The sequence below is a fragment of the Plectropomus leopardus genome, chromosome 3 (genome assembly GCF_026936395.1).
Source record: "Plectropomus leopardus strain MGB_pleo_1.0 chromosome 3, ASM2693639v1, whole genome shotgun sequence".
Lineage (NCBI taxonomy): Eukaryota > Metazoa > Chordata > Actinopteri > Perciformes > Serranidae > Plectropomus > Plectropomus leopardus.
The window spans coordinates 13,687,841-13,711,323 of NC_142178.1; the positions used below are offsets into that span (position 1 = coordinate 13,687,841).

The 23,483-nt window shown below is 39.6% G+C and overlaps 1 protein-coding gene across 2 annotated transcripts in view; it reads left to right on the plus strand.

The window, feature by feature from the left end:
* Positions 1 to 23,483, plus strand: part of sgcz (sarcoglycan zeta) — a 407,248-nt gene that overhangs the window by 310,276 nt on the left and 73,489 nt on the right. For both annotated transcript variants that reach the window (XM_042485586.2, XM_042485585.2), the window contains exon 4: positions 6,365 to 6,452. In XM_042485586.2, coding sequence (XP_042341520.1) covers positions 6,365 to 6,452 — 88 coding nt within the window. The remainder of the gene's footprint in view (positions 1 to 6,364; positions 6,453 to 23,483) is intronic.

The following is a 23,483-nucleotide window of genomic DNA, read 5'->3' on the forward strand; positions in this document are numbered from 1 at the left end:
CCTCCTCATTGTTCTCCAATTTCTCCTCCTCCCCTCTCTTTTTCTTCTGCTTTTTACACATCTTGGCTTTCATTTTTTGAAGCTCTGTCTCTCTATCCTCCATCGGCCTAGTGAAAAAGCAGAAACCTCTCCTCTTCTTCTTCATGTATAGACAGAGGTCCTCGAGCGCCGATATCTCGTCCTCCATCTGTTTGACTTGGGTCTCTAAGCTCTGGTGTTCCTCTGACAGATTTCTAAACTCCTCCTGCAGATCATTGTGTTCCGCCTGCCGTTGTTCCTTGTTGTGGAGTTCGGAAGCTATTTTGCTCTCCAGACGGTTTCTAGTCTCTTCCATCATCCGAGAGAGACCTTCATTTTCTTTGGAGAGCTCCAGGATCACAGTATCCTTCTGGGAGACCTGTTCTTCCATCTGGTGGCACTTATCCTGGTATTCTGTTTGCAGCACTTCCCAGCTCTGTTGTTTGTTGGCCAGGTCATTTTTGAGCCTCTCCTCCAGAGCGCTGAAGTTGGCCTCCCTCTGGTGCATCTGGTCCATCCTCTTCTGTTGCTTCTCCAACTTCTCTTCCAGTTCCCTTTTCTCATTCTCTATCATTTCTACTTTTTCCCCCCAGCTCTGTTTTTCCATAGCCAGGTCATTTTTGAGCCTCTTCTCCAGAGCGCTGAAGTTTGTCTCGTTCTGGAGGAGTTTGGCTGTTTTATTGGACAGCTGGCTTGAGGTCATTGTCAGCATTAGGGAGAGAGTGTCATTCTTTCTGGTTGTATGAGAAATCACATCGTCCTTCTGCTGAATTTCTTTGAACATCTGGTCCATCCTCTTCTGTTGCCTCTCCAACTTCTCCTCCAGTTCCCTTTTCTCATTCTCTACCAGTTGTACTTTTTCCACCCAGCTCTGTTTTTCTACAGCCAGGTCCATTTTGAACTTTTTCTCAAGTTCAGCCTGCACATCCTCCATGTTCTCGGTGGTCTCATTTATAATTTTCTGTCGCAACTGGAGTTGAAGACCTCTTTTGAGAAAAGAGATTTCTGCCTCATACTTTGAGATGGTCTTAGACTGTTGAGCGTTGACCTCTCTTAGCCTGACCTGCTCTTTTGTGGCTTCTTTTTTGAAGTCCGTCAGGCTGCGCATCTCTTTGTTTAAGCCGTCAATCTGCTCGCAAGCGAGTGATAGAGCATTCTGGAGTTGGCGGTAGCTGGGTGCAGGTACTTGATAGCCCTGAGGACCAGCAGCTGATCTTCCCCTGTTTCCCTGGTTGCTCCTTCTTTCCATGGCACTGACTGCACTAGACTAGTACTGTGTGTAGAATAACGTAGACAGAAGTTGTCTGTAGAGTTATTCGTTGGTGATCGTCTCTTTCCTAGCTCAGACACAACACTTGTCTGGATGATTAAAATCAGTGACTAGACAAGATCAGATAAGCAGCCTTCTAGAGCCTTCTAGGGTTCATTCTTTGTGATGTCATAAAGCATAAACATTTTTTTCTATGACAACACATTCCAAAGAGAGAGTTGCTAAGCAACCGTTTGGGACATCTTTACTTCCTGTCAGGTGATATCGTGAGGTCACTGCAAAACATTCTAACAGGAAGTACAAATGGACCCATTTAGAATTTGTGTTTGAAACATTTTTTTTTTTAAATTAAATGCCCAATACAAAACACAAACAAGTTATCTTAATCACTATGAAAACAAATACAGAAATTTTCATTTTCAAATGCAAATGTGTATGTATCAAGTTTTAAATGGTCTGTATTGTTGTGGCATCACAACTTTTTGGAAGTCATATTTTCACAGTTTCTGTTTTCTGAAACATTTTTTTTGTGTACTGTCTAGCTATGAAATGAGAGCAATCAGTTGGGATAGGGGGTGGGGTTTAGATTTAAACTCCGACTTTATTGCTGAAAAGTACATAAACTGAACTGGGGAAGGCATATGCATGTTTTGGCCATCTGGCCCCTGCACCCAGTCAGCACTACAATGGGTTAAAATTAATACTTATTACTTATTACAAATATAAATGAGCTATAACTGGTCAAATATAACAAGGTTTAAGAAAGGGCCTCCTCTATTTCTGTTTCTCTAATTGCATGCATTGTGCAGTCTATATAGCCTATAACTGCCAGTAGGCCAGAAGTAAAGCCATAATTTGGAAGGTTATTTGCCTTTTCCCTAATGGTATTTATCTTACTGTGACTATGTAACAGCTTTTATAAACCATGTGACATCATCTACAATGACAGTGTTTTCCTCCTTGAACATGATAAACGTGTGTGTTTGTGTGTGTGTCTGCGCGTGTCTGTGTGTGTGTGTGCGTGCGTTAGTGTGTGTGTCATCATGGTAAAATGTGATCCTGAGGACACCTTTTATAGCAGGAACGGCCACAGAAGTGACTTTGAGTACTTTGCCAGCTTTATAGGTATGTCTTTTTGTCTGTCTGTCTGTCAGACAGCTTTTATCATCACAGTAGTGTTGCAAACATGTAAGATGCAGTCACAAACTTTAAATGGGGTGCGGTTAAGATCACAATGAAAGCCGACTTGGAAAATGGGTCTCGTCTGAGCAAGAGGGACAAAGGTAGGGGAGTAAGAAGTACCTCCCTACAAACACACACATACACAAAGACTTCATGCTGCTGGCTCATATCCAGTTTAAGACGTGGTGGTGGTGTGATCCCATTACCAGATGGTCCCTTTCTCTGTCTGTTTACATAATATAAATTATATGATGCATATAGCTGGTGTAGAAATGTGTGATGTGTTTAATGCTGTAGGGTGCTTTCACATTGTACTATTTAATTACTGCTCTTATGCATACTTATTGTATGTGAGTATGGTGTTGGATGGTGTTGAGGCTTTTCTGATTTATCTGTAATTATTGTTAGCCTGCCACAAATTGGCCACAGAAAGATTTTTTGGCAGTCAGTATAAGCGTGTGTGTATGTGTTCATCACTGGCATGGAGGGCCGACTACAGCTGTAGTCTGCAACTGGCATAAGTAACAGTGCCACATTGTCATTTATCAGCAGGATATGTCAATTTCAGTGCAAATGAGCAAGAAAATTAAACACGCAGTGAAAACTTTGCCTACGTTCAAACACTTCACAGTGTTGTGTTATTCTATCACAGATTGGATTTTGAACATCAAACAATGTTAGATGATGTGTGCCTCACCTGATGGATTCATGTCAAAGACATGAAATGATTACAGTACCATACTGCAGTGCAAAAACTTTTTCAGTAAAACTCCAAAAGGGTGAACATCAAACTAATATTAAAATGAGAAAACATCAAACCATCATCAAACATCATGCAAACCTCACTGAAGATCAGAGAGCTCATGGATGGAAATGATCCTTTAATGTCACAGAAAACTAATGGTATAGTTATTTATAAACAGTTGCTCTTTGACAAGTCAGTTTTCACAAATATGTATCTATACATTGTCAGAGTACATTTTTGATATGATGAAGCTATTTCCTAGGGCTGATTCTTCAAACAGTGTGAATGAGTCCTTATAACTAATTGCACAGTGGCAACCATCTTATCTGTGCACAGTGCCTGTTGATTGAAGCAGAGTAAGCTTCACAAAAGCTCTCCACGTCTTTATTTTCCACAATCACACTGAAGACTGCACACTTGAGAATGATGGATTTTACAACTGAGTTACCAACAGTATATGCAATGTCTGAATGGATTTCATCAGGGTATTGTGTGCCAGTAAACAAACACAGAAGCCGTCCATTCTTCAGCATATGTATGCAATGACATAGTTACCTCTGACAGCAGTGTATTGTATATGTTGCTTATGTTAAAAATGGTAACCGTAGTGATGGGAAGCCACGGGGAAGGAACAACAATTTCCTCATCAAAAAGGACAAGCTATTATGGGTACCTGCTCCTACATTTCACTGAAGCACCACCAGTCAGATTGTTTGTCTTCAATCAGCTGTTGTATAAAAAGACATTAGCTGCTTTTTAATATGCAGCACTTATTTACAGTGCTTATTTCCATGCATTTGCATATGAGTGCTTAATCAAATATGATTTTTCCCATCTATGGCTGCACTTCTAAATGACAGAGTCCTGCACTAAATGAATGGGATCAGGCCTGTTCATGTATGCTGCCCATTGAGCTGGAATGATGCGAAGCACATTACATCCGCCATGCCTTACAGAGCGCCCATTGCTTTAAACAGACTGGAAAGATAATATAGTGAAGCCTATCACACGCCCCTTTGACAAGGATTCATCCAGTATACATGCGTTAGGAAGCAGATGAGAGAGGCAATGCACAATAAACTCATGTGGAGAACTCATTTGTTGTTTGGTAAATTTGTTACCTGATGGTTTGAGTGGGTGGTGTGTGTGTGTCCATGCACAGAGGCTGGCGTGTATATGACTTTGCACCTGAGCACTCATTTGGAATATGTGTCTGTGTTTACATTACCCACATGTAGTTACAGAGTCTGGGTTCTAAAGTTGGTTATCACAGCTTTTGTTGTGTTTGTATCTGTTTTTTTTTTTTTGTATGTTTTCTGTGCGTCCCTCATGTTTGTGCACCGATTCGTGTTTGTGTTTTTGATCAGCTTGTCCCCGGGAGTCCTGGATGCTCCCAAATAGAGCACAGACAGGTGTGACATATTAGAAATTTGGTCACGACTCGTGCAACCAGACCACAAAACAATGAACATCCATCCATTACAAATAGCAAAGGAGAGAGAGTGGTATGAGAGAGTGAGGGGAAGGAGGGAGGAAGGGGGGGTGGAAAAAAAGAGGATTTTTCCATTTCAACGGATCAACGACTTTCCAATTTTAACACAATTCTCATTTGGAATTCAGACTGGAATGCAGCAAGATATTAATTTGGGGAAATCAACAGAGAAATTGGGTCACCTGTGAGCCATTCATTTCACGCCGCAAAAACAAATAAGCAATTTAAAAGAGAGAGGGAGAAAACTGAAGGGAAAGAGAGAAAAAAAAGATGTAAGAGTAGACGTATAATGAAAGAGGGAAGGAAAGTTGGTTAAGACTGTGAGCAGGATAATGTACCTCAGTCGGAGCATGGTGGAACAGAGACAGACACAGTGAGATGTTAGATTGAGTTTTGAACTTAATGAAAATGGCAGACACCGGGTTAGCATTCACAGCAACACACATCCACAGAGTGTTAGCCGATGTGGTCAGCGTGTGGCTCAATCAGACTAAAGAGGAGAGCAGAGGTCAGGGTCACAGTTGCATTTAGCTAATTTATGTTGGGAATAATTGCCTTTTTGTGCACACAGACACACAACTGGAAACAAGCAAACACTCCCACAGCCAGGATGCTGTCTGAAATAGATTATGCAAACTAGATGTAGTATTTGTTAGGCTGGCAGAAGATAGAGAGTTAAGTTCAAAGTGAAAGTTGATAAAGGGTAGAGCAACATTGGTTATACAGATAAAAAGGATATTTTTTGAAGTGGGGTTGTCTTGGGTACTTACCCACTGATGATATATGACATACAGTAGATGTCAGTCGGCATGCCACCAGTTTAGAGAGGCACAGTGGAGTCCTACATGTAAGCTAAGCAGTGTACTGCTGTGGTGGGGTCAGCAACAAAATGTATTTTAGCAACCTAAAAAAGTCCCATTAAAACATTAACATCAAATTATGTGTACACTATATTGAGGGTATTTTCACTGCTTTATCATAATGTCAGACAGTGATTTCCAATGGGAACACTAATCATTTCTATCACTGTCTTCAAAGCTAGATTCCACTGAGAAAAAGTGATTAAGCATCACAAATACAGGAGCCATTGATTTACCACTGCCTGGATCTGGTATTTTGTTAGTGTTTTTGTGTGACTTTGGCATTTAAAGGGTTAGTTTATTTTCACCAAAGTCACACATGATCACAAACTCACTGATAGAGGTAATGGTAGACTAGCAACTCCCATGTTTGGCAAACTAAGATTACTGTTTTTTGTCACTGAGGTCTGGTGGCATACTATAGATCTTTTTATGTGTGATTTTTTTTAGGTGGCTAAAATATGTTTTGTTGCTGACACCCATCCATAGCGGTACACTGCTAAGCTTTCGTGTTGGACCCCAGCCTGCTTCTCCAAACCTGGGGCATGCTGACTGATATGTACTGTATGTAATACACTGACTAACTATGGATAAGTATCCCATATAACCCCACCTCAAAAATCAGAGCTAGCTCCTAAATGCCCAGAGGTCTGAGTGTAGGGGCTACAGGGAAGATAAAGAAAGCAGTAGGCATGTGTGTGAGTATATCAGTATGCATAGTGTAGTTTGTGAGTGTGTAATAAATGGACAACTTCCTGTAATCTTTATCATCTTTCCTCCTTTTCATGTCTCTTCAGGACAGTCCATTGATCCTCCAGTCGGACCGAAATGTGACTGTCAATGCAAGGAATGATCAGGGGCAACTGACCGGTCAGCTAACCGTTGGTAAGACACACACACACACACACACACACACACACACACACACACTACAAAGACACATCCACATAAACTACATTGACAGTAAACATTTTCTTTTACAAAAACACCCAAACCAGATCATTTTTTTCCAAGACAGTCAGTCATATTGCTTTGTTTGTGCTTGAATTCCATAATGCATTTTACCTCCTTCTGTTTACCAAACTAAATGCTATCTTTTTCCATTAGTGTATCTCACTGACGCTGATAGCCGTGCAGTTTTTTTGACAAAATCATTTTTTCCAGGCTCTTATTGGATTAGTGAGGGCCCAGTGTCTCACAGAAGACATCATTTAGAGGACATAGGACTTATGTAACATTACATACTCTTATAGGATGCATGAGCTAGAAAAAAAAAACAAGTTTAAAAACATGAGTGAAAAGATTTCTTACAAATCAAATTGTGTAAAATTTGCACAAGGAAATCCTTAGTGAAATGTACGTGCAGAAATATAGGGTGTACAGTATGGCTTTATTACTTTTTCTCTGTCGTGTCTATGGTTAACCAGTGAAGAGGGGTCTGGGTCAGTGTGATGTGTTGAAATCTATCGGTTCTACTTATGATTATAGCAGCAGTGTTGTCATCCAGTTTTAGGTTTTTAGCGAATGCGACAAATATGCAGTGCCTTTCCATGTACTTAAGTACCCACCGTACTCAGAGAAAACAGGTGACACAGGTCGTCTGAGAATTCATTTACATGAAAGCAGCTCACTGGAAAAAAAGCTGGCTGTAGTATGGTTACTAAAGTGCATGTTAATGCTCTTAAGAAGAGGAGAACCGTACCCACAATAGTACCTTGATGAACACCGCACTGGAGAGTTGTGCCACATTGTATTGTTTTACACAGACTGATCAACGAATCTGTCACTGTGATCAAAGAGGAATAGATAATAAAGATCAGACTCAGTAGCAATAAAAATATTGTCATCCTGGAATTCATTAGTAGGATGACAGCAAATAACAACAGGAAATGTGTTGGGGTCATACTTTTTAGAGTATAGACTCTAAGTTATCATTGTAAACATCACAATGTGTCTATCTCTCGCTCTCTCTTTATTTTTTCATACCTTATAAAGACTTTAATGCAGGTGTGTGCCATTTGTGTTTGAGTCTTCCACAACCATGGCAGAGATTGTTGTAGAGAAGTCGTCAGTTGTGCTGAACACAATATTAACGTTATTAAGGGTATCAAGTGTGCAGATATAACCAGTAAGAGTGGAAAGACTTACCAGCAGTTGCTCAGGGAGAGAAATGATGGCGGTAGTAATATGTATGCCGGTGTAGTTGTCATGCGAAACAAGATAATAACTTAATTTTACTAATAACAGGATGACTGAGTGCTCATTTAGAGATGGTGGACTTGAAAAGATAGTAAAGCCATAGTTAAATCAAGACAGTTAAAGTTAAATCATAATACAACTGAACATGAAAGCATTTATTATTTTTGCTGCATTCACAAAGCCAAAAAACACAAAACCCATGCTTAATTAATTCTGATAAAACTAAATTTAAGTGCCAAACACAGAGGACAGCTACAGACGTAGGGATAGTGTGTACTAAAAACTGTGGCGTTTAGTGCCTCACAGTGAGGCAAGTTGCAGAGATAAAGGGTTAGTGACCCAGGCACTAAGATTACGATGGCAATGGTTAGAGTTCAGAGCAGGTTAAATATAAAATGGAGTTAGCTGTGAACTTTTGTCCCTGTCTTGTTGGGATTTCATATTTTCTCTTTTTTCACATCTTTATCACAGTTCAGTAGCCACCGGTCAGCACTAAAAAGCCCTCTGAACGTTTCCCCGGGGTTGGAACAAAAAGATTTGGATTTTCTCTTATGTATCACAGTGACGACTTGTAGCAGCCAGGCTGTGATTTCATTAACTCCCTCAGAATATGACTGGACTTGTGCATGGGACTCACAATTTCACTTGGTAATACATTAAAGTAGTTCAAGGAAACCAGACACTGTAATGTCAGAAGTGAAAGATCCACTTTTAAAGGCCAGTCTGACATAGTTGGAATTCCTGCTGTTATCTTCTTTCATAATCATAATCTTGCTCATAAGTGCTTGTCACATAACTGCCCAGTGCTTTAATTATGTCATGAGGTATTTGCAGACTACAAAGATGGTTATTGTCACTGTGACTTAAAAAGAAGTTTACCCTTCCTACTGGTGATTTTATCCAATAACAATAAATCAAATGGTTAGTTATCTTTCTCTTTTGTCTATGATTAGGTCTCTTAAGTTTCGATGCTGTTGAGCTCTGGATGCTTATCAATGTTGTCAGAAAGATTTTCAGGCATGATTTGACAAGGCATGAAATGTTACCAATGTGTGACTGGCTGCTGGAATGTGTGGTTGCATTAGGGAAATAAAAATGACATGCATCACATTACCTCTCAGTGTATTTCAGCCTTTCCCTACTTTCTTATTGAAAAAAACTGCATATTTAGCAATGAGTATTTGCTTCCCATTTTACTCCCTGAATAATTGTTTTACAAAAGTAAAAGACTTTAAATCATAAATGAAAACCAAATCCATTATTGTTGGTGGATCCAGCCCTGTCTCCTAGAAATTTTGTTTATATAAAACTGATTTGAAACAGCAGATATGTTTTCAAGGAAAATATAATAATGGGTGAATTACATTCTCTATTAACATAGTAACCTTCCTACTCATCTACACATTGTGAATATACTGATACTTAATGTTTTATACCTCAGCCAAAAAGGACACCGTTATTTGTACTTATCTTGCACTGTCACGGGCTCAAGCCTATTAGTACAAGATGCAGGCTTCCTTCTGTGCAGTGATACAGGGCCGCCGCAGATTCAAATCAACAGTTAGAGACCGCTCATACGACTGAGGCTGCTACAAGTCGAGCAGTCAGCTTTATGTATTATTTCTTTTATGCTGGGGACGTGCTGCAGCGGCACAGAGGAGGAAGAGACTCTGAACTGTAAGGCCTTGAGAAAGCGTTATCTTCTCCCTTCTGCTTAGAAGCGGCAAATTTACAGCTCACAGCAACTTAATACGATACAGTGTCTGGCTTTTGTTTGATATCTAAGCATTGGCAAAAAAATGTTGTCACACATTGCTGATCTGTCATTAGCACTGTTAGCTTGTTTACTATATTACATGAATACCACTGTCACACTTAACGTCCTGTTAAGCCCCATTCAAACGTTAAAACTTTATTCAGAGAGAGTGAGAGAAAAAAGAATCGCCAAATAATCATATTTAACGGCCAAATCTGATTGGACTGACATAATTCTGAGTCATGTACAGCCCTGGTGATGCAGTTTGCAGGTGTCGGGTAGAAAGAAAATATGTGAAGCTGCTCACAACAAGGTCTGTGGATTATCGTGAGTAACTGGGTCATTATTTCTGGAAAGAGACATTGCTGTTGAGTTTTTTAAAAATGCCTTTTTTGGGCTCTTTGGACACAACAAGTTGTGTTCCATCGAGACAACAGGCATCTCTATGCCTCATCTTCCCAATACTCGGCAACTTGCACCAAAACAGATCAGGGGTCTTCATTACTTCTCAAGTCAAGAACTCCTTACCTCAAAGTGAAAGAATATGTTTTAGGAGTACATAAATGTTAGCCAACCTTCACCTCGCTGTTATGGATAGGTGTTGCACAGTTTTTTTGTCTGAGCTTATCTGCTAATGACATGTTGGATTCATGTAACTTTTTGCATTTTTGCATAAATAAATAAATTGATATATAAATAAACAAATAATCAAACTATAATTTGGTGGCTCCCTCTGCAGTAATTGTGGGGACCCCCTTGGAATCGATCCCCTTACCCAGAATCTAGATTGATAAATAGCAGAGAAATCTTACTAAACCTTTACCAAGGCCTGAACCTAACCACAGATAGGAGTCTGGACACAAGTATTGGGTTCTGAAGTCACATTCTTGCACTCTGTTTATACGCCATCCACCCCAAACCACCGTCATGTGAAACCATCATGGTACATAACTGCAGTGTTTCAAAGTGTCAAAGTAACATTAGCTAACATTGGCAGCAATTACAGTGTCACCACAATGCAAATATCAATGCAGTATAAAAATGATTTCATGGAGACAGGGCAAATTGACTTGTGTCAGTCATTTGATCTTTTGTAAATTGCCATCATTAAATGAGCAAACTAATTTTGGCTTTGGTAGAAACGACTATCTCATTCCCTAGGCCAGACTTTATGTGCTTGATGGCTGACGTCAGCTTTCAGGATGTTTTTCAGAGACAGAAGATCATTGCCAAGTAGCATTTACAACCTGGCAGGTGAGGCAAATGATATTTTCAGGTAGAAGGCTTCTCTTCACTGTCTATCTCGTTTGATGCAAATGCAGCATCTAGATATTCATCACCTGTAGGCTGGCCAGGCACTTGTAGTGTCTTTATACGCACACACAGTCTCTCCCTTTCTGACACTTTGAAGGTTGGAAATCCCTGACAGCTCACCTCCTGCCATTAAAACTCCCTAAAGCCGCTTTCCTCACCAAGAAAAGCACTTTAATGCTTACGTTTGTCTGGATGAGTGTGTTTCTGCCTGCCTATCTCGCAGTCAGCTGAATCAGTCTGTTTTAAAAGTCGACAGCCAGACAGCGAACTGCAGCCAACTTAGTCAGGCTCCTACAGGATGACATGAAGAGTGCTGTGTGAACTCGCTTGTGCAGTCAGACAAGTCATGCTCTAGTGACTGCACGCATGTTAAAGTTGCTCTCGCACATAAATACCAAATTCTCTCACTGATATTCCCTTCCTGTCACACTGGCACATAAACACAAATTACACACAAACACTTATTCTGTCACAAACTCTCACACAGCAGCTACAACTTTGGGCCGAAATTCCCCAGACACAGGGAAACCTGCCAAGCAAGTAGGAGCTCCATCAATAACCACTTTGTGACATACAAACACACAAACACACACACACTAAAGACCTGAGGGGCTGGGTGATGGGATGGAATGGGACAGAATGAATCCTCCTGAGGAGATTCTTCTATTGGGCTCCGGAAATCCCTTGGTCTCTCCGTGCTGCTGCTTCTTGTTGCCTCTGCGCTGACTCAGCAGCACATTTAACACACACACCCAAAGAAAAACACACACACACACACACTCTCTTCACTCTCTTTCTTCAGTATCCTCATGGGAATACTCTGAAATCCTGAAAGTAAGACGGTTATTTCTCCTCACCAGACACTTGCCACATCGGAAGCAGAAAAGTTCCACCTCAGTAAACCCGTCATTAGTATTCACCACTGGAACTCACCAGAGGAACAGCTCGTTCAGCTTGTAGCTTGTACAAGAGGTACAGGATCATCACAGTCAGTGGTATGGAAAGGTGAAATGCCCGCCAACGTTTGGACTACTACGTTAACGTAGAATACCAAGACACAGGTGTACTGACACCTAATTACACACTGGACTGTAAGATAGGTATGAATTTAAGTGCATATAAATGAAGCAGAGGAAGGAGAGAAGGACCAAATTGCTGCGCATCAAGGGACAAAATGAAGAGATGATACTATCTTTAAGTTTTTCATGAGGTCAGTGAGATTTATTGATCAATATAAATGATAAGAAATAGGTCATCAAAATATCAGCTTGGAGGGAAGATTGGTTCTAATTGATCTTTTTTGTTAGGTGCTTGACATTTCTTTTACATGACAGCATCAAAAGGGAACAGATTAAAGTGGAATTTTTATGCCTCTGCTGGTGACAGCCATTGCCAGAGGTTTTATGTTTTTCGGGTTGTTCATCCGTCCTTCCGTTTGTCCTTCTGTCCTTCCATTTATCCATCCGTCTATCTGTCCATCTAGTTCTTGTAAATGCAATATCTTAAGAGCATCTTGAGGAAATGTCTTCAAATTTGGCACAGGTGTCCACTTTGACTGAATAATGAACTGATTTGATTTTCGTGGTCAAAGGTCAGGGTCATTGTGACACTGTCTGTCTCATTCTCATGGACGTGATATCTCAAGAAAGCCTTAAGGGAGTGTCCTCAAATTTGACACAAACATCCACTTAGACTGAAGAATGAATTAGAATTTAGTGGTCCGAGGTCAAAGTCACTGTGACCTTACAAAACATGTTTTTGGACAAAATGAAGAATTCACATGTAATTATGACAAAATTTCCCACAAATTTCTAAATATGAAGTGATGACATTTCATATCCAAAAGGTCAAAGGTCACCTTCACTGTGAAATGTTCTTCAAAAATGCTTCCTGTTGTTTTTGCCATTAAACACACTAACTGGGGAACAGAGGGGGATATTTGATCAGATACTGATTTGGTGACGGTAATCTTGGGTACCCATCTTAAAAAATGTGCTGATTATATATGTAGCTCTTCCATGTTTTCACAGATGTGGATGTAAATTGTAAGTGCAACTCGACCGGTGTGTGGAGGCACACCACTGCAAGGCTGTAATTGTAGTTAGTGCAGGGTGATGCGCTTCATTGTGACCGTTAAAATGACTTGTTCAGGGTATGTTTCACATCTTTCTACACTCAATTGAATGTCATAAGACAGACAGAATTAAACACACATATACTCCTCTATATTTACCCGGTGTCCTCCTGAGGGCCCATCTTTCCATAGAGTACATGTGTTAGCCTTGGGCCTCCTATCTCCGTTTTATTGCTCTCTCTCTCTTTCTTTCATTCCCCCCATCCCTTCTCTTCCTCTCCATCCTCTGTCGCCGTCAGCTCATTAAAGTGAGTGAGAACCTGTCATCTTTGTCTTCTGAATGGCCCACTATAAAGATGATGAGTGAACTTGGGAGTTTTGAAGCCATACCCTTTCACCCGCCTAGGTGATGATGTCTCAGCATTAGAGGCAGTGCAGTGGTGGTGAATTTGCATCTGCCAGAGGAGAACGCAGCATGCATTGGGACTATTATCATGACAGGACCAGAGATGTTCCTCATTCAGCTCTGAATGGCAGAGCAAACTTTAAAAACTAAAAACTAAAATACTGATGTTAGTTAACACGAACCTTGTTCACAAGTCAAAGTGCTAATTATAGTTGTCCTTTTCTGTTACCTCACTTTGAAAAAGTTGTTAAAGAACCTACTGCTACATTATGCAAGCTATAGTACAGCTATGTGTTAGACTAGCAACTAATCTTCAGCCCAACTGCTGAAATTCTTGAAACCACAGATATATTACATTTGTACATTAATTTCGGATATGCTGAAACTTTATGTTTTGAAACAACAGCGCTGTGGTTAACATATGGTTAGGTTTAGGCACAAACAAGTCCTTGGTTGTGGTTTCAAAAAGACCAAATTTTGGCTCAGAATATTTGGTTTTGATGGCACAATCCTGCCTGTAGATGCATCGATGTCTCTGTAAAACATAGACACTTTACATGGCGCTATCCTGGCAGGAACAGCAGCAATGTCTGTTAAAAAAGGACCACTTTCCATGGCACTATCCTTGGTGTTAACATGATGATGGGTCACTAAAGATGACTTACTATTAAAACAATGGGTTTTCTTATTTGTTGTTCTCAAACTGTTGTCTGCAGCTTGGCATGTGTATCGCGTAGGTGTCATGCCATCTACCAGAACCTTCACCTCCAGATGATTAAGTCAGTTAATGCTACATCACTTAAATAAACACTAAGATATGTATGGACTGTGCAAGTATCCGTGGTTTGCAGAAAAACACAAAGCCAACATTCTCTCCTTGTGACTGGGCTGAAATTTTTCTTAGTAAAGTTATAAATGCCTGCTTTCACTTAAAGCAAAAAAAAAAAAAGAAAGCAAAAGTGCAGTTATAACAGGTGAAGATAGTTTTATGTTTGATGTTTGAACAGGAATAAAGCTGTGCACTCAGAATACCACAGAGTATAATATTGACAAGTGCTTAAACTGGCCAGCTCAATTACTGCTCACTGTTTGTTTCCCATTCCCAGTCTCCTCACCTGTGCATCTGTCTCTTGGTGAAAGCTGGCAGTCATTACAGCCTGTGCGAGTGTGTGTTTATTTTCTGGCTGTCTTATTGACTTTTCATTTTTCTAAGTGCATGGTGCTGATAATGAATGCTCTTTCTCCCCAAGCAAGAGAAATATTGGTAGCACTCATTACCCTTGTGTACGGGTGTGTGTTATTTTATGGGGTTATTTCTAAAAAATAAAAGTGTTACCGCAGAAGCCAAATGCACTTTTGGAAGAGTGAGGGAAAGTGCTTGTGGGTGTGTCCGCCTATGCATGTGTGTTTGAAAAGTTGGATTTTGGGGAAGTGAGAAACAGAGGGTCATTCACTTATCCAGTACCTGTCATTAAAACAACCCCACCAACTTTAAAAGTGACTTTCAGCACTCAAAGTTCTCCCTTTTTCATCTGTCATTCAACGCACTTTCTCTTGCCCTTTACGTTATATTTTTTGTCTTTGCTGTCTTTCTCATCCTTTCTTCCTTTATTCTGTTGTGTCATTTTTACCTTTAACTCCCCCTTTTTTAATCATGCATGGACCTCATCTCTTATTAAACCAGTGAATTCCCCGTTGACCTTGTTACCTTCTCCTAAACTCAGGATTACATTTATCACTTCATTATCTTTACCTTCTTACACTAATTACGTTCCCTTTTATCTTAGTGGAATCAGTCACCTCATTTCTGTGGCATTCAGCTGATGTAGCTCAAAAAGTGGGTTATCAAAAGCTGCGACATTAGGGGACTGAAGGGAAAGGCCATGAAGAGTAAAAGATGGTTAATGATTTGTGGTGGAATTTCTCAAGAGGAAGTCTGTCATGTGTTCTTCTAGTTAAAACTGTTTTTGGCTGGATTTGGGGACCTATAGCTGCGGGAATGTAAGAATATACAGAATTGAATCATATTTTGTTTTCACTCATTCTCGGAAACATGGCGTCACTCTGGCAGTTAAACAGCTGAATGTCTGCTAAAATTGGTTTCTGATTAGTGTGCAGAGTGAGCACTCGCAAAGCCTTGCATAAAATTCAATTGTTCCATTACACACAGCCTAATTATGAATCTACATCTTTGCAAATCCCCCTCTGAGAAACAAATGATGTACATAACAATCATATTTCGCCGTGATCACATTTTCAGCTAGAGCGAGATCTTTCTGGCTTGATTTGGCTGGCTGAGAAACACAGACGCTAAGTAGTCTAATTTTATCTCCTCCCTTATCCAATCAGCGGAGTTCAGACTGCACGTCTTCCTCATTTTATACTGCCTCTCTATGATCAAATCAATGCTTTTAATGAGGCAATTAAAAATACATAGAGCTAAGCATTAACAAACTGGGATACACTTAAGGGGCCATCAAGGACTCAATAAAGGCATAGATTTACTGCCATTGTTGTCAGTTATCCTTATGATTGCACTTTAATTACACAAAGGCTAATTGTCTTCATACTGTTTTGGCTGCAATATGGCAAACATTGTTTTCATTGCTTTGTTCATATGTGTGGGTATGTTTGCGGTAAGGAGCAGATTTAACGGACCATATGAAGTCATCCTTCTGCACCAGTGAACAATAAGCTTCATACTGTTTGCTGGTGGTTGGACACAATAATAAAATGACAGATATGTCGTACTTCAAGCATGAGAGCCCTCTCCTTGCCTCTGGTATTGTAGGCATTTACAAGAAAGGATGTTTGGCATAGGTTGTGATGGATTTCATTGTAATAAAGTAGAGACTTTTTTTTTTCCTTTTAAATAAAGCAGCTTCGTACTCAAAACCACTTTATACTGCATTACAAGTATCCATTAGTTGAAGTGCACTAAAGATACCTCACTTACTCTCTGTTTTATATGTTCACACACTTGATGGCACAAGATTGAGGCATGAACGAAATAACAGACGATACAACAAGGTTTAAATGAATACCGTAGCTCATAATGTTTGGCTTCCCTAGATTGTGCCCCAATCCCAGTTCTTATTCTAACCCCTACACATCATTTTCAAGTGCCCCTTTGCCCGTTGGCACAGAGTTAGTCAGGATGCTGGCTGAATAAATCATCAGTAGTTGTGGATGGCATTCGATAAAGAGACACAACGAGTTTGTTGACGGACATTCGGTATATGCCGTCTTCAGCTGTTGTGATTTCTCTTGTGTGAAAATGCAAGACTATCGTGCAAAAATCAGCAATAACAATGTAACATTAGCTGTTTTGTCATGCTTGTTATAAAGAAAAGGACCATAATACATTGATTCAACATTAAACCAGATTAGATGATACGTATTATCATTTCTAAATCTTTATTACCAAAGAAAGTACATTTAAGGGTTTCTTTTGTTGCTTGTCAAGCCAGTTTGTGGATGTTTCTCACTCTACCTCTGAAAACCTCTTTTGGAGGACCATGTAGCACATAACACTTTGCCCTACCCCTTTACAACAAGAATTCAACACCCTACCACTAGTCATTAACGTGCAAACCAGAGGGGTTAGGGCTAATGGGCGAGGGGTGTATCGGGATTGAGTTTTTGTCCTACAGGCGTTGATTCAATATTGCATGGTGTTGTTTGTGGTTTTGTTTTTATTGTATTGTATTTTGTCTAAGGTCTGTGTCTGCATTACATTATGGGCACTGGAAAATGTTTTATCTGTTGATAAAGCATGTCTTGAATAGAACACTGTAAAAGCTACAAGATTATTTTACTGTTTATGCAATGGAGGGAGTTATATGACCGTGAACAATAACCATCTGTTTTTTCTGTGTTTAATAAAAGGACATTAAAACTTCAGAAAATGCTGCTCGGTGACGCAAGGCAAATAAGAACACTGTCGCCTTCAGGCAATAAGGAAGACTTTATGTGTCTTTATGAGAGTGGAATGTTTATTGCAAGCATAGCAGAAAACGTCACGTTTATTGTTTGTCATAAAGCAACAATGTACTGTCAGTCTCTCTTACTGTCCAGCCTCACATCTGCACAAAATTACACTGTCAGGGAGTGAGAAACATGTTCTGTCCATATAGCTAAATGCTCAACCATCCAACTACCCCAACCAACTTGCCCCAGAGGCCAAGTGTTAAAGTCAAGCTTGATTACCAAACAGAAATTAACAGCGTATAACAACAATGTTGCAAGCTGGCAAGAGATTTTCAGGGGAAAATACTAATAATGTGAAATAGCATTTTATTTTTCTGCATTGTCTGTGTTAAAACATGAATAATGCAGAGCACTGTGGTTGAAGAATCTGCCACAAGGTCAGAGCAATGACTCAGTATTCCTTTAGGCATGGTTTGAAAGCAAACATTTATAACTGTGTGCATTTTAGATAAAAGGATTGAATGCCCAAGCTCCCTTCTAGACTTGCATTCAATTTTGCACACCACCACGGCCCCTTAGGCACCATTGCCATGTCACATTTACATTGTAGGCACAAGGCTGATATCCAGGGGGGCTTTCAATAACTGCAAATAGTGGAATATGTTAAATCAATCTTTGTAATTGCAAGTTGCAGAAGTTGCAGAGTAATAAAAGAGTGCAAGGGACGTTCATGTAGTGAGTTAAGTCAGACATCATCTATGCTCTGCAAAAACCATTTAATGTGAGCACCGCGCTGCCTAAAAGCAGGTACTGTAAGTTGGCACTAGGCTTTTATTGCAAATGTAAAAGGTCAATTAATAAATTGTCTGTTAGGGCTCACTAACTCATATTTAAATGCAAGAGTATTATCTCTTGCAGCTTGCATTTGCCATGACTTCAGGATATTAATGTAATTATGTTCACGGAGGCATGTAAGTCACTACAAAGCATCAGATATACTCAAGGCTACAAGTTATCAACTTTTCCAACAAGGGAAACAACTCCAGATTCTCTACCGTGCATGTGAAACTTTTTTTTTCTTTGATGTCTTATTCTTAACTCAGGTGTTATACTAGAAGATGATTGAGTCTGGGACTGGGTCTTACCTAAAGGATTGAGTGGCACACAGATTAACTGGAAAAGTGATTGAGGAACATTCTTTCTTGCACCGTTACCCACCCAGCAACTGTTTACATTTATTTATTCTATTACTATTACATGCATCTTTGTGCAAATAAAAGTACCACATTGGTTAAACACCTTGCATTTACATCAATTTCTCACAGTAACAAAAGCACATGGTTATGTTTAGGCAACAAAAGCATGTTGTTAGGTTTATAAATAAAAGAAAGAAAAAGAAACATCCTTATATGTTGTTACTGGCACCGTTTTAAACTGACGACATCTGGCAGTGTTACAAACTTCTGCTGCTTGTTGTAGTTGAAGACTATTATGTGCAAGACACCATCCTCTCTTTCCAACCTGTAGCACATGACATGTCCATCTGTGTTGCCATGGTTCAGACTACAGATCAGAGAAAACCTATTATTTTTTGGTTTCAGCAGGGATCCAACGTGTTGGGTTCTAAATCATTTTTTTTTTCCTTTTTTGTCATAATGCCCCAAGCATTTCATCTGTCTGTAGAAATACTTTCCACAACATTGTCAGATAAATATACTAACAATCTGAGCATGTCAGTAGCAAAAACGAGCACTTTTATTTGGACTTACATGACAGTACGCCATTTCCCAAAGCTGTGATATTGTAGCCTGTTTGGCAGCTGCTGGCTGTAGTACTTTTTCTCAATACTGGACCAATTTTAAAAAAATGGTCTCTGCAACTGCAACTCATGTCAGATTTATCAATATGAGTTGCAGTTATTCCTTGCTAAAATACAGGACTCAGAACTGCACTGGGTTGAAGTACAGTGTGTGCTCAGTATTCACAGAAGTCAACATCTCTGCTTTTAAATGTGCTAGAAAAATGCATCCTCTTGCTATGGGCCACTTGAGTGTATTATTCATCGTGTGCTTTAACCCACGATGACACAATTTCAAGGTGAGAACTGCAAAAACCTGAGATACATGCGGCAGGGGAGTTCAGCAGCATTGGAGATCAACTCTTCCTGTGTTGAACTGAGTCTACTATATTCTCACTGGAGATCTCTAATGTACTGCCAAAGGTTCTCCTTGCTTCTGCTTATGTTTTGTTGGGCTTTAGTTTGATGTTTTCTTCTCCATTCTATACGTTAAGTATGTGCTGCTCTGTACCCATGAACATCTTACCTCTCTTATTCATTATTTTATTCATGGTGAATTGATAGATCAGATCATTAATAGATCAGACTAAATTTAATCTAATGACACTTGGAGGTTTACTCAGGAAGACTCTCTGTACGCTCACATTCATTCACAAATCTCTCTATCTCACTCTTCAGTGGTCTCTCTAAGCCGATCATGTCATCGCTGTTAAATTTTAAAACAGTTCTCCTCTCTGCTGCTGCTGTCAGTTGACATTTCAGGGCAAACAGATGCAACCTTACTTCACCCCATTCACCTCCAGTCTACATCACAACCAGTGTTCAGTCCTCCTTCACATCCCAGCATCCAGACCATCAGCCAACTCCATTCACTTCCACCATTAGTCTAACTTCATCTGGGGAATATTCTTAACTAACCATGACATGTCTACCCCATAAATATTCACATCTCCATGGGGTCTAATTGCAAGAGAACTTTTCATCATTAATCTTTTTCCTGCGCTTTGTAATAAAGTATTGTTATATCTCAATTATGTCTTTCCTAGTTGAAATGACAATAGCTCCGATTTGTCCGAATTGAACAGCTGCAGACAGGTGTATAGCACCAAATTCTGTTGGTGTCAGCATTGGCAGGCAATATGAAAATACAGAGGTACAGTCTGTAATTCAACCAACAAGCCCAAGATCCAGGGAAACCAAAATGGAAACCAAAACCAACTAAAATTTCAAATGGCATAAAGTCATATAAAGCTGTCTGAAAATTGGTGAAGTATCCCTTTATGGGGTGAGAGGGACCACAGAGAGCTTTGACCTTTTTGATACAAAGATCAATCTTTCAAGCAATTGTAATATTGTTATGACACTTTTTACTTATAAAAAAGAAATTACAAGTAAAACTCTTTTCACTTGTACAAAAATGTCTCAAAACTAGAATAAGGCTTTTCTTGCTTTCTCACAGGATATGACAATTACTTCAGCAAGCACGTAAACAGAAAACATCAAACAACTGATCACAATTATGTGCATGCAGACATATTCACTGGGATGGCTACGCCTCACATCATCATTGTCTATACAAAGGACACATGCGAGGCAAAGAATCGCGACAGGCTAATTATGTACAGGATGCACAACACAAGACTGATTTGAGTAACCAACTATTTTATTAAGATTTCCTTTTAAAGGAAAAACATCCTTTGATCTTGAGCATTAAATTGTAAAGACGGAAAGAAAATTAAATTAAATTACATTTACTTCACCGAATACAGTTTTCAGTGAAAGTAGGCCCAAAGCTAGCAATATTTTCAATTGTGTTGATGCTGACAGTAGAAGTTTGGTTGTGTTTGGGGCTTTTAGATTTCATAGGAATATGTAGAGCTGCACGGAACAACCTTTGCCTGTCTTTTCATCTCCACCTCCCACCATTTCATCTTCCCTCCATCCCACAGCCATGACTCCAGAGATCAGCTTGATTAATGTAGATGACAAACAGCACTCATTTATCTCTCCCTCTGTCTCTTTCTCTCCTCCCTTACTATATTAATGACTGTAATCAACTCTAAATAAATAATTTGTGTCCCTCAGTGCATGAATCTCACCCTCCCACCTGTGGCAAATTCAAAAAGTTGAATTCAAAAGTGCGTTGCAGTGCAGTTTTTATTCCACTCTCCTTCCTTTTCCCATCTTTTCCCTCATTTATCTTTGTCTGGTTCTTTTGAGAGACACCTTGAGGAGATTAAAGGTGTGCTGTGGCGCAGCAGAGGGCCTGTCTCTCTCTTTGACGGGTGGAAACACAACAACACGGTGACCCTCTTGTTTCCTGCTGTTGCATCATGGCCACATTGCATGCTGTTTACTTTCAAAGGGCCAAAATAATACAGTTGCTTTCTCCCTTCATCCTCCTCTCTCCCTCTTTTATTCTTTTGCTCCTTGAACACTGCCGGGTAGCACTTTCCTCTCAAAGTTACAGTGGCTCACTTTTAACTCTAGTCAACTCTTTTTGCACAAGGTTAGCTCATAACTTGACCCTTAACGAAGGCCCGTTGTGATTCTTTATGCTAAAGGAAGGACGATTGTTGAGTGGCTAAGACTTCCAACAGGGACTGTGGGACATTCCTTACTGTGATTGTATAGATACCCCTGTGAATGCATGATCACAGAGTGAGCATTTAACAAATAAGAACTAATAACTGGAAACTCATTCAAATAAAGATTCCAACAAATTTATTGAAGAAAAGAACACATTGTAAAATAAAAGTCAACTTCCCTTGTAAAGACATAAAAAACAGACATGTTCTGGCACTTTTGTAGTGCGACAGAATTTAATTGATGAAATTGCCAGCAAAGACACTTTGAGGAAACTGCAGTGTGGCTCATCAAGTGATCTCAAGTGATTTTATATAAAACAAGTCCGAGAGATAAGCATAGCCTATATCAGCATTTAGAAATGTCATGTTGTAACAAATATGGTAATAGTGCAGGGCCACTACTCAGTAAATATACAGCTATCTGTATCTGTTATCCACACAAGTTGACTCACCTAAGTGCTAGGTGGTTATGTTAAGGCCCAAAAACATTACTTGCTTATGATCAGGAAAGGATTGCACATGTGCTAAAGGCAGCAGTGTGTTGAGAAAAAAACACTTGGCACAAACATCACAACTGATGCTGGTTTTTGATTTTGAACACAAGTCTCCTGGGTCAAGGGGAGGGGAGCAGCTGCCGAAAAGGTAAATAAAAGCATACTTTTTCACTTAGCTCAATCAGTGGTTGAGTTTTGCTTCCACTATGTTCTGCTCCTCCATCTTTCTCCAGAGTATGCCTTTGGCTTCGAGAGTGTGGTACAATGAATAACTCAACAATAAAAAATATCCTTAGTTCTCCTAATGATACTTCAACTACAAAAAAGAAAATCAATATGTGGCAGTTGATGTTTCCATCATGGCAGACCACCATGAATAAATGAATTTGTCGGGAATCTACGACCTATCCACCTCTCTTCTTGCCAAAGCAATTTTTCATGTTGTTTCAATCACGTCCATTGACATCTAATTATGATACAGATAAGGTTACATAGGAGTTTCTGGAAAGCCAACAATGTCCAACAATGCCCAAATGGCACATGTTGATGATTTTAAATAAAACCAGCATGCTATATTAGCACAAAATAACTTATTTCACCAGAGCCAGAGACCTTTGTGTATGACATCTCAGTTTTTCCCCGTGTTTCCTGTCTATCTGTACACTGGCATCTATCAAATGAAGACAAAAAATTACATTGCAACACTTTTAACAACATGAGATGTGACTAAAAAAGCAATCTTTGCTCAAGTTAACAGCAATTGAATACCATATCTCTAGTTCAGTTGACTCTCCTCCCCTGCTGATAGGACTTAAGTGTAGAAGTCTATGATGGTAGTAACCAGATGTTTTGGAAATAATGAAGTCTCACAGTTGGGCAAACTCAAAGCTCTGGTACTAAACACGGCCTATGTGGAGTAAGTAAAAACTGCTGACTGTTGCTGTCTGGAACATTTAGAGATAACAGTATACATTTCTGTTTATGTGTAGCATTTATTTACATTCAGGGGCCCATAACAAGTAAAGCACCAATACAATAAAACGCAAAGGTGCATTTATGCATCTAGCAAAGGGGAACTGTTTCATAAGAGTTCACATAATAAATTCATTGAGCATTTTAGACATTCCGCATTACGTCTTTCCTTCTGCACATTTTTTTTTTAACATTGATAGCACAACACTTTAATTGTTAATTATCGATCCCTTGCCCTTATATCCACGCTAAGAACCACAAGGACTCACTTGCTAATGTGGAACTAAATGCACCCAATCATTTGCTCAGTGGAAATTAAGCATTTTTGCGTTTTTTTTTGTTTTGTTTTTTTTCTAAAAAGGACAGGGGAGCATTTTACTCAACA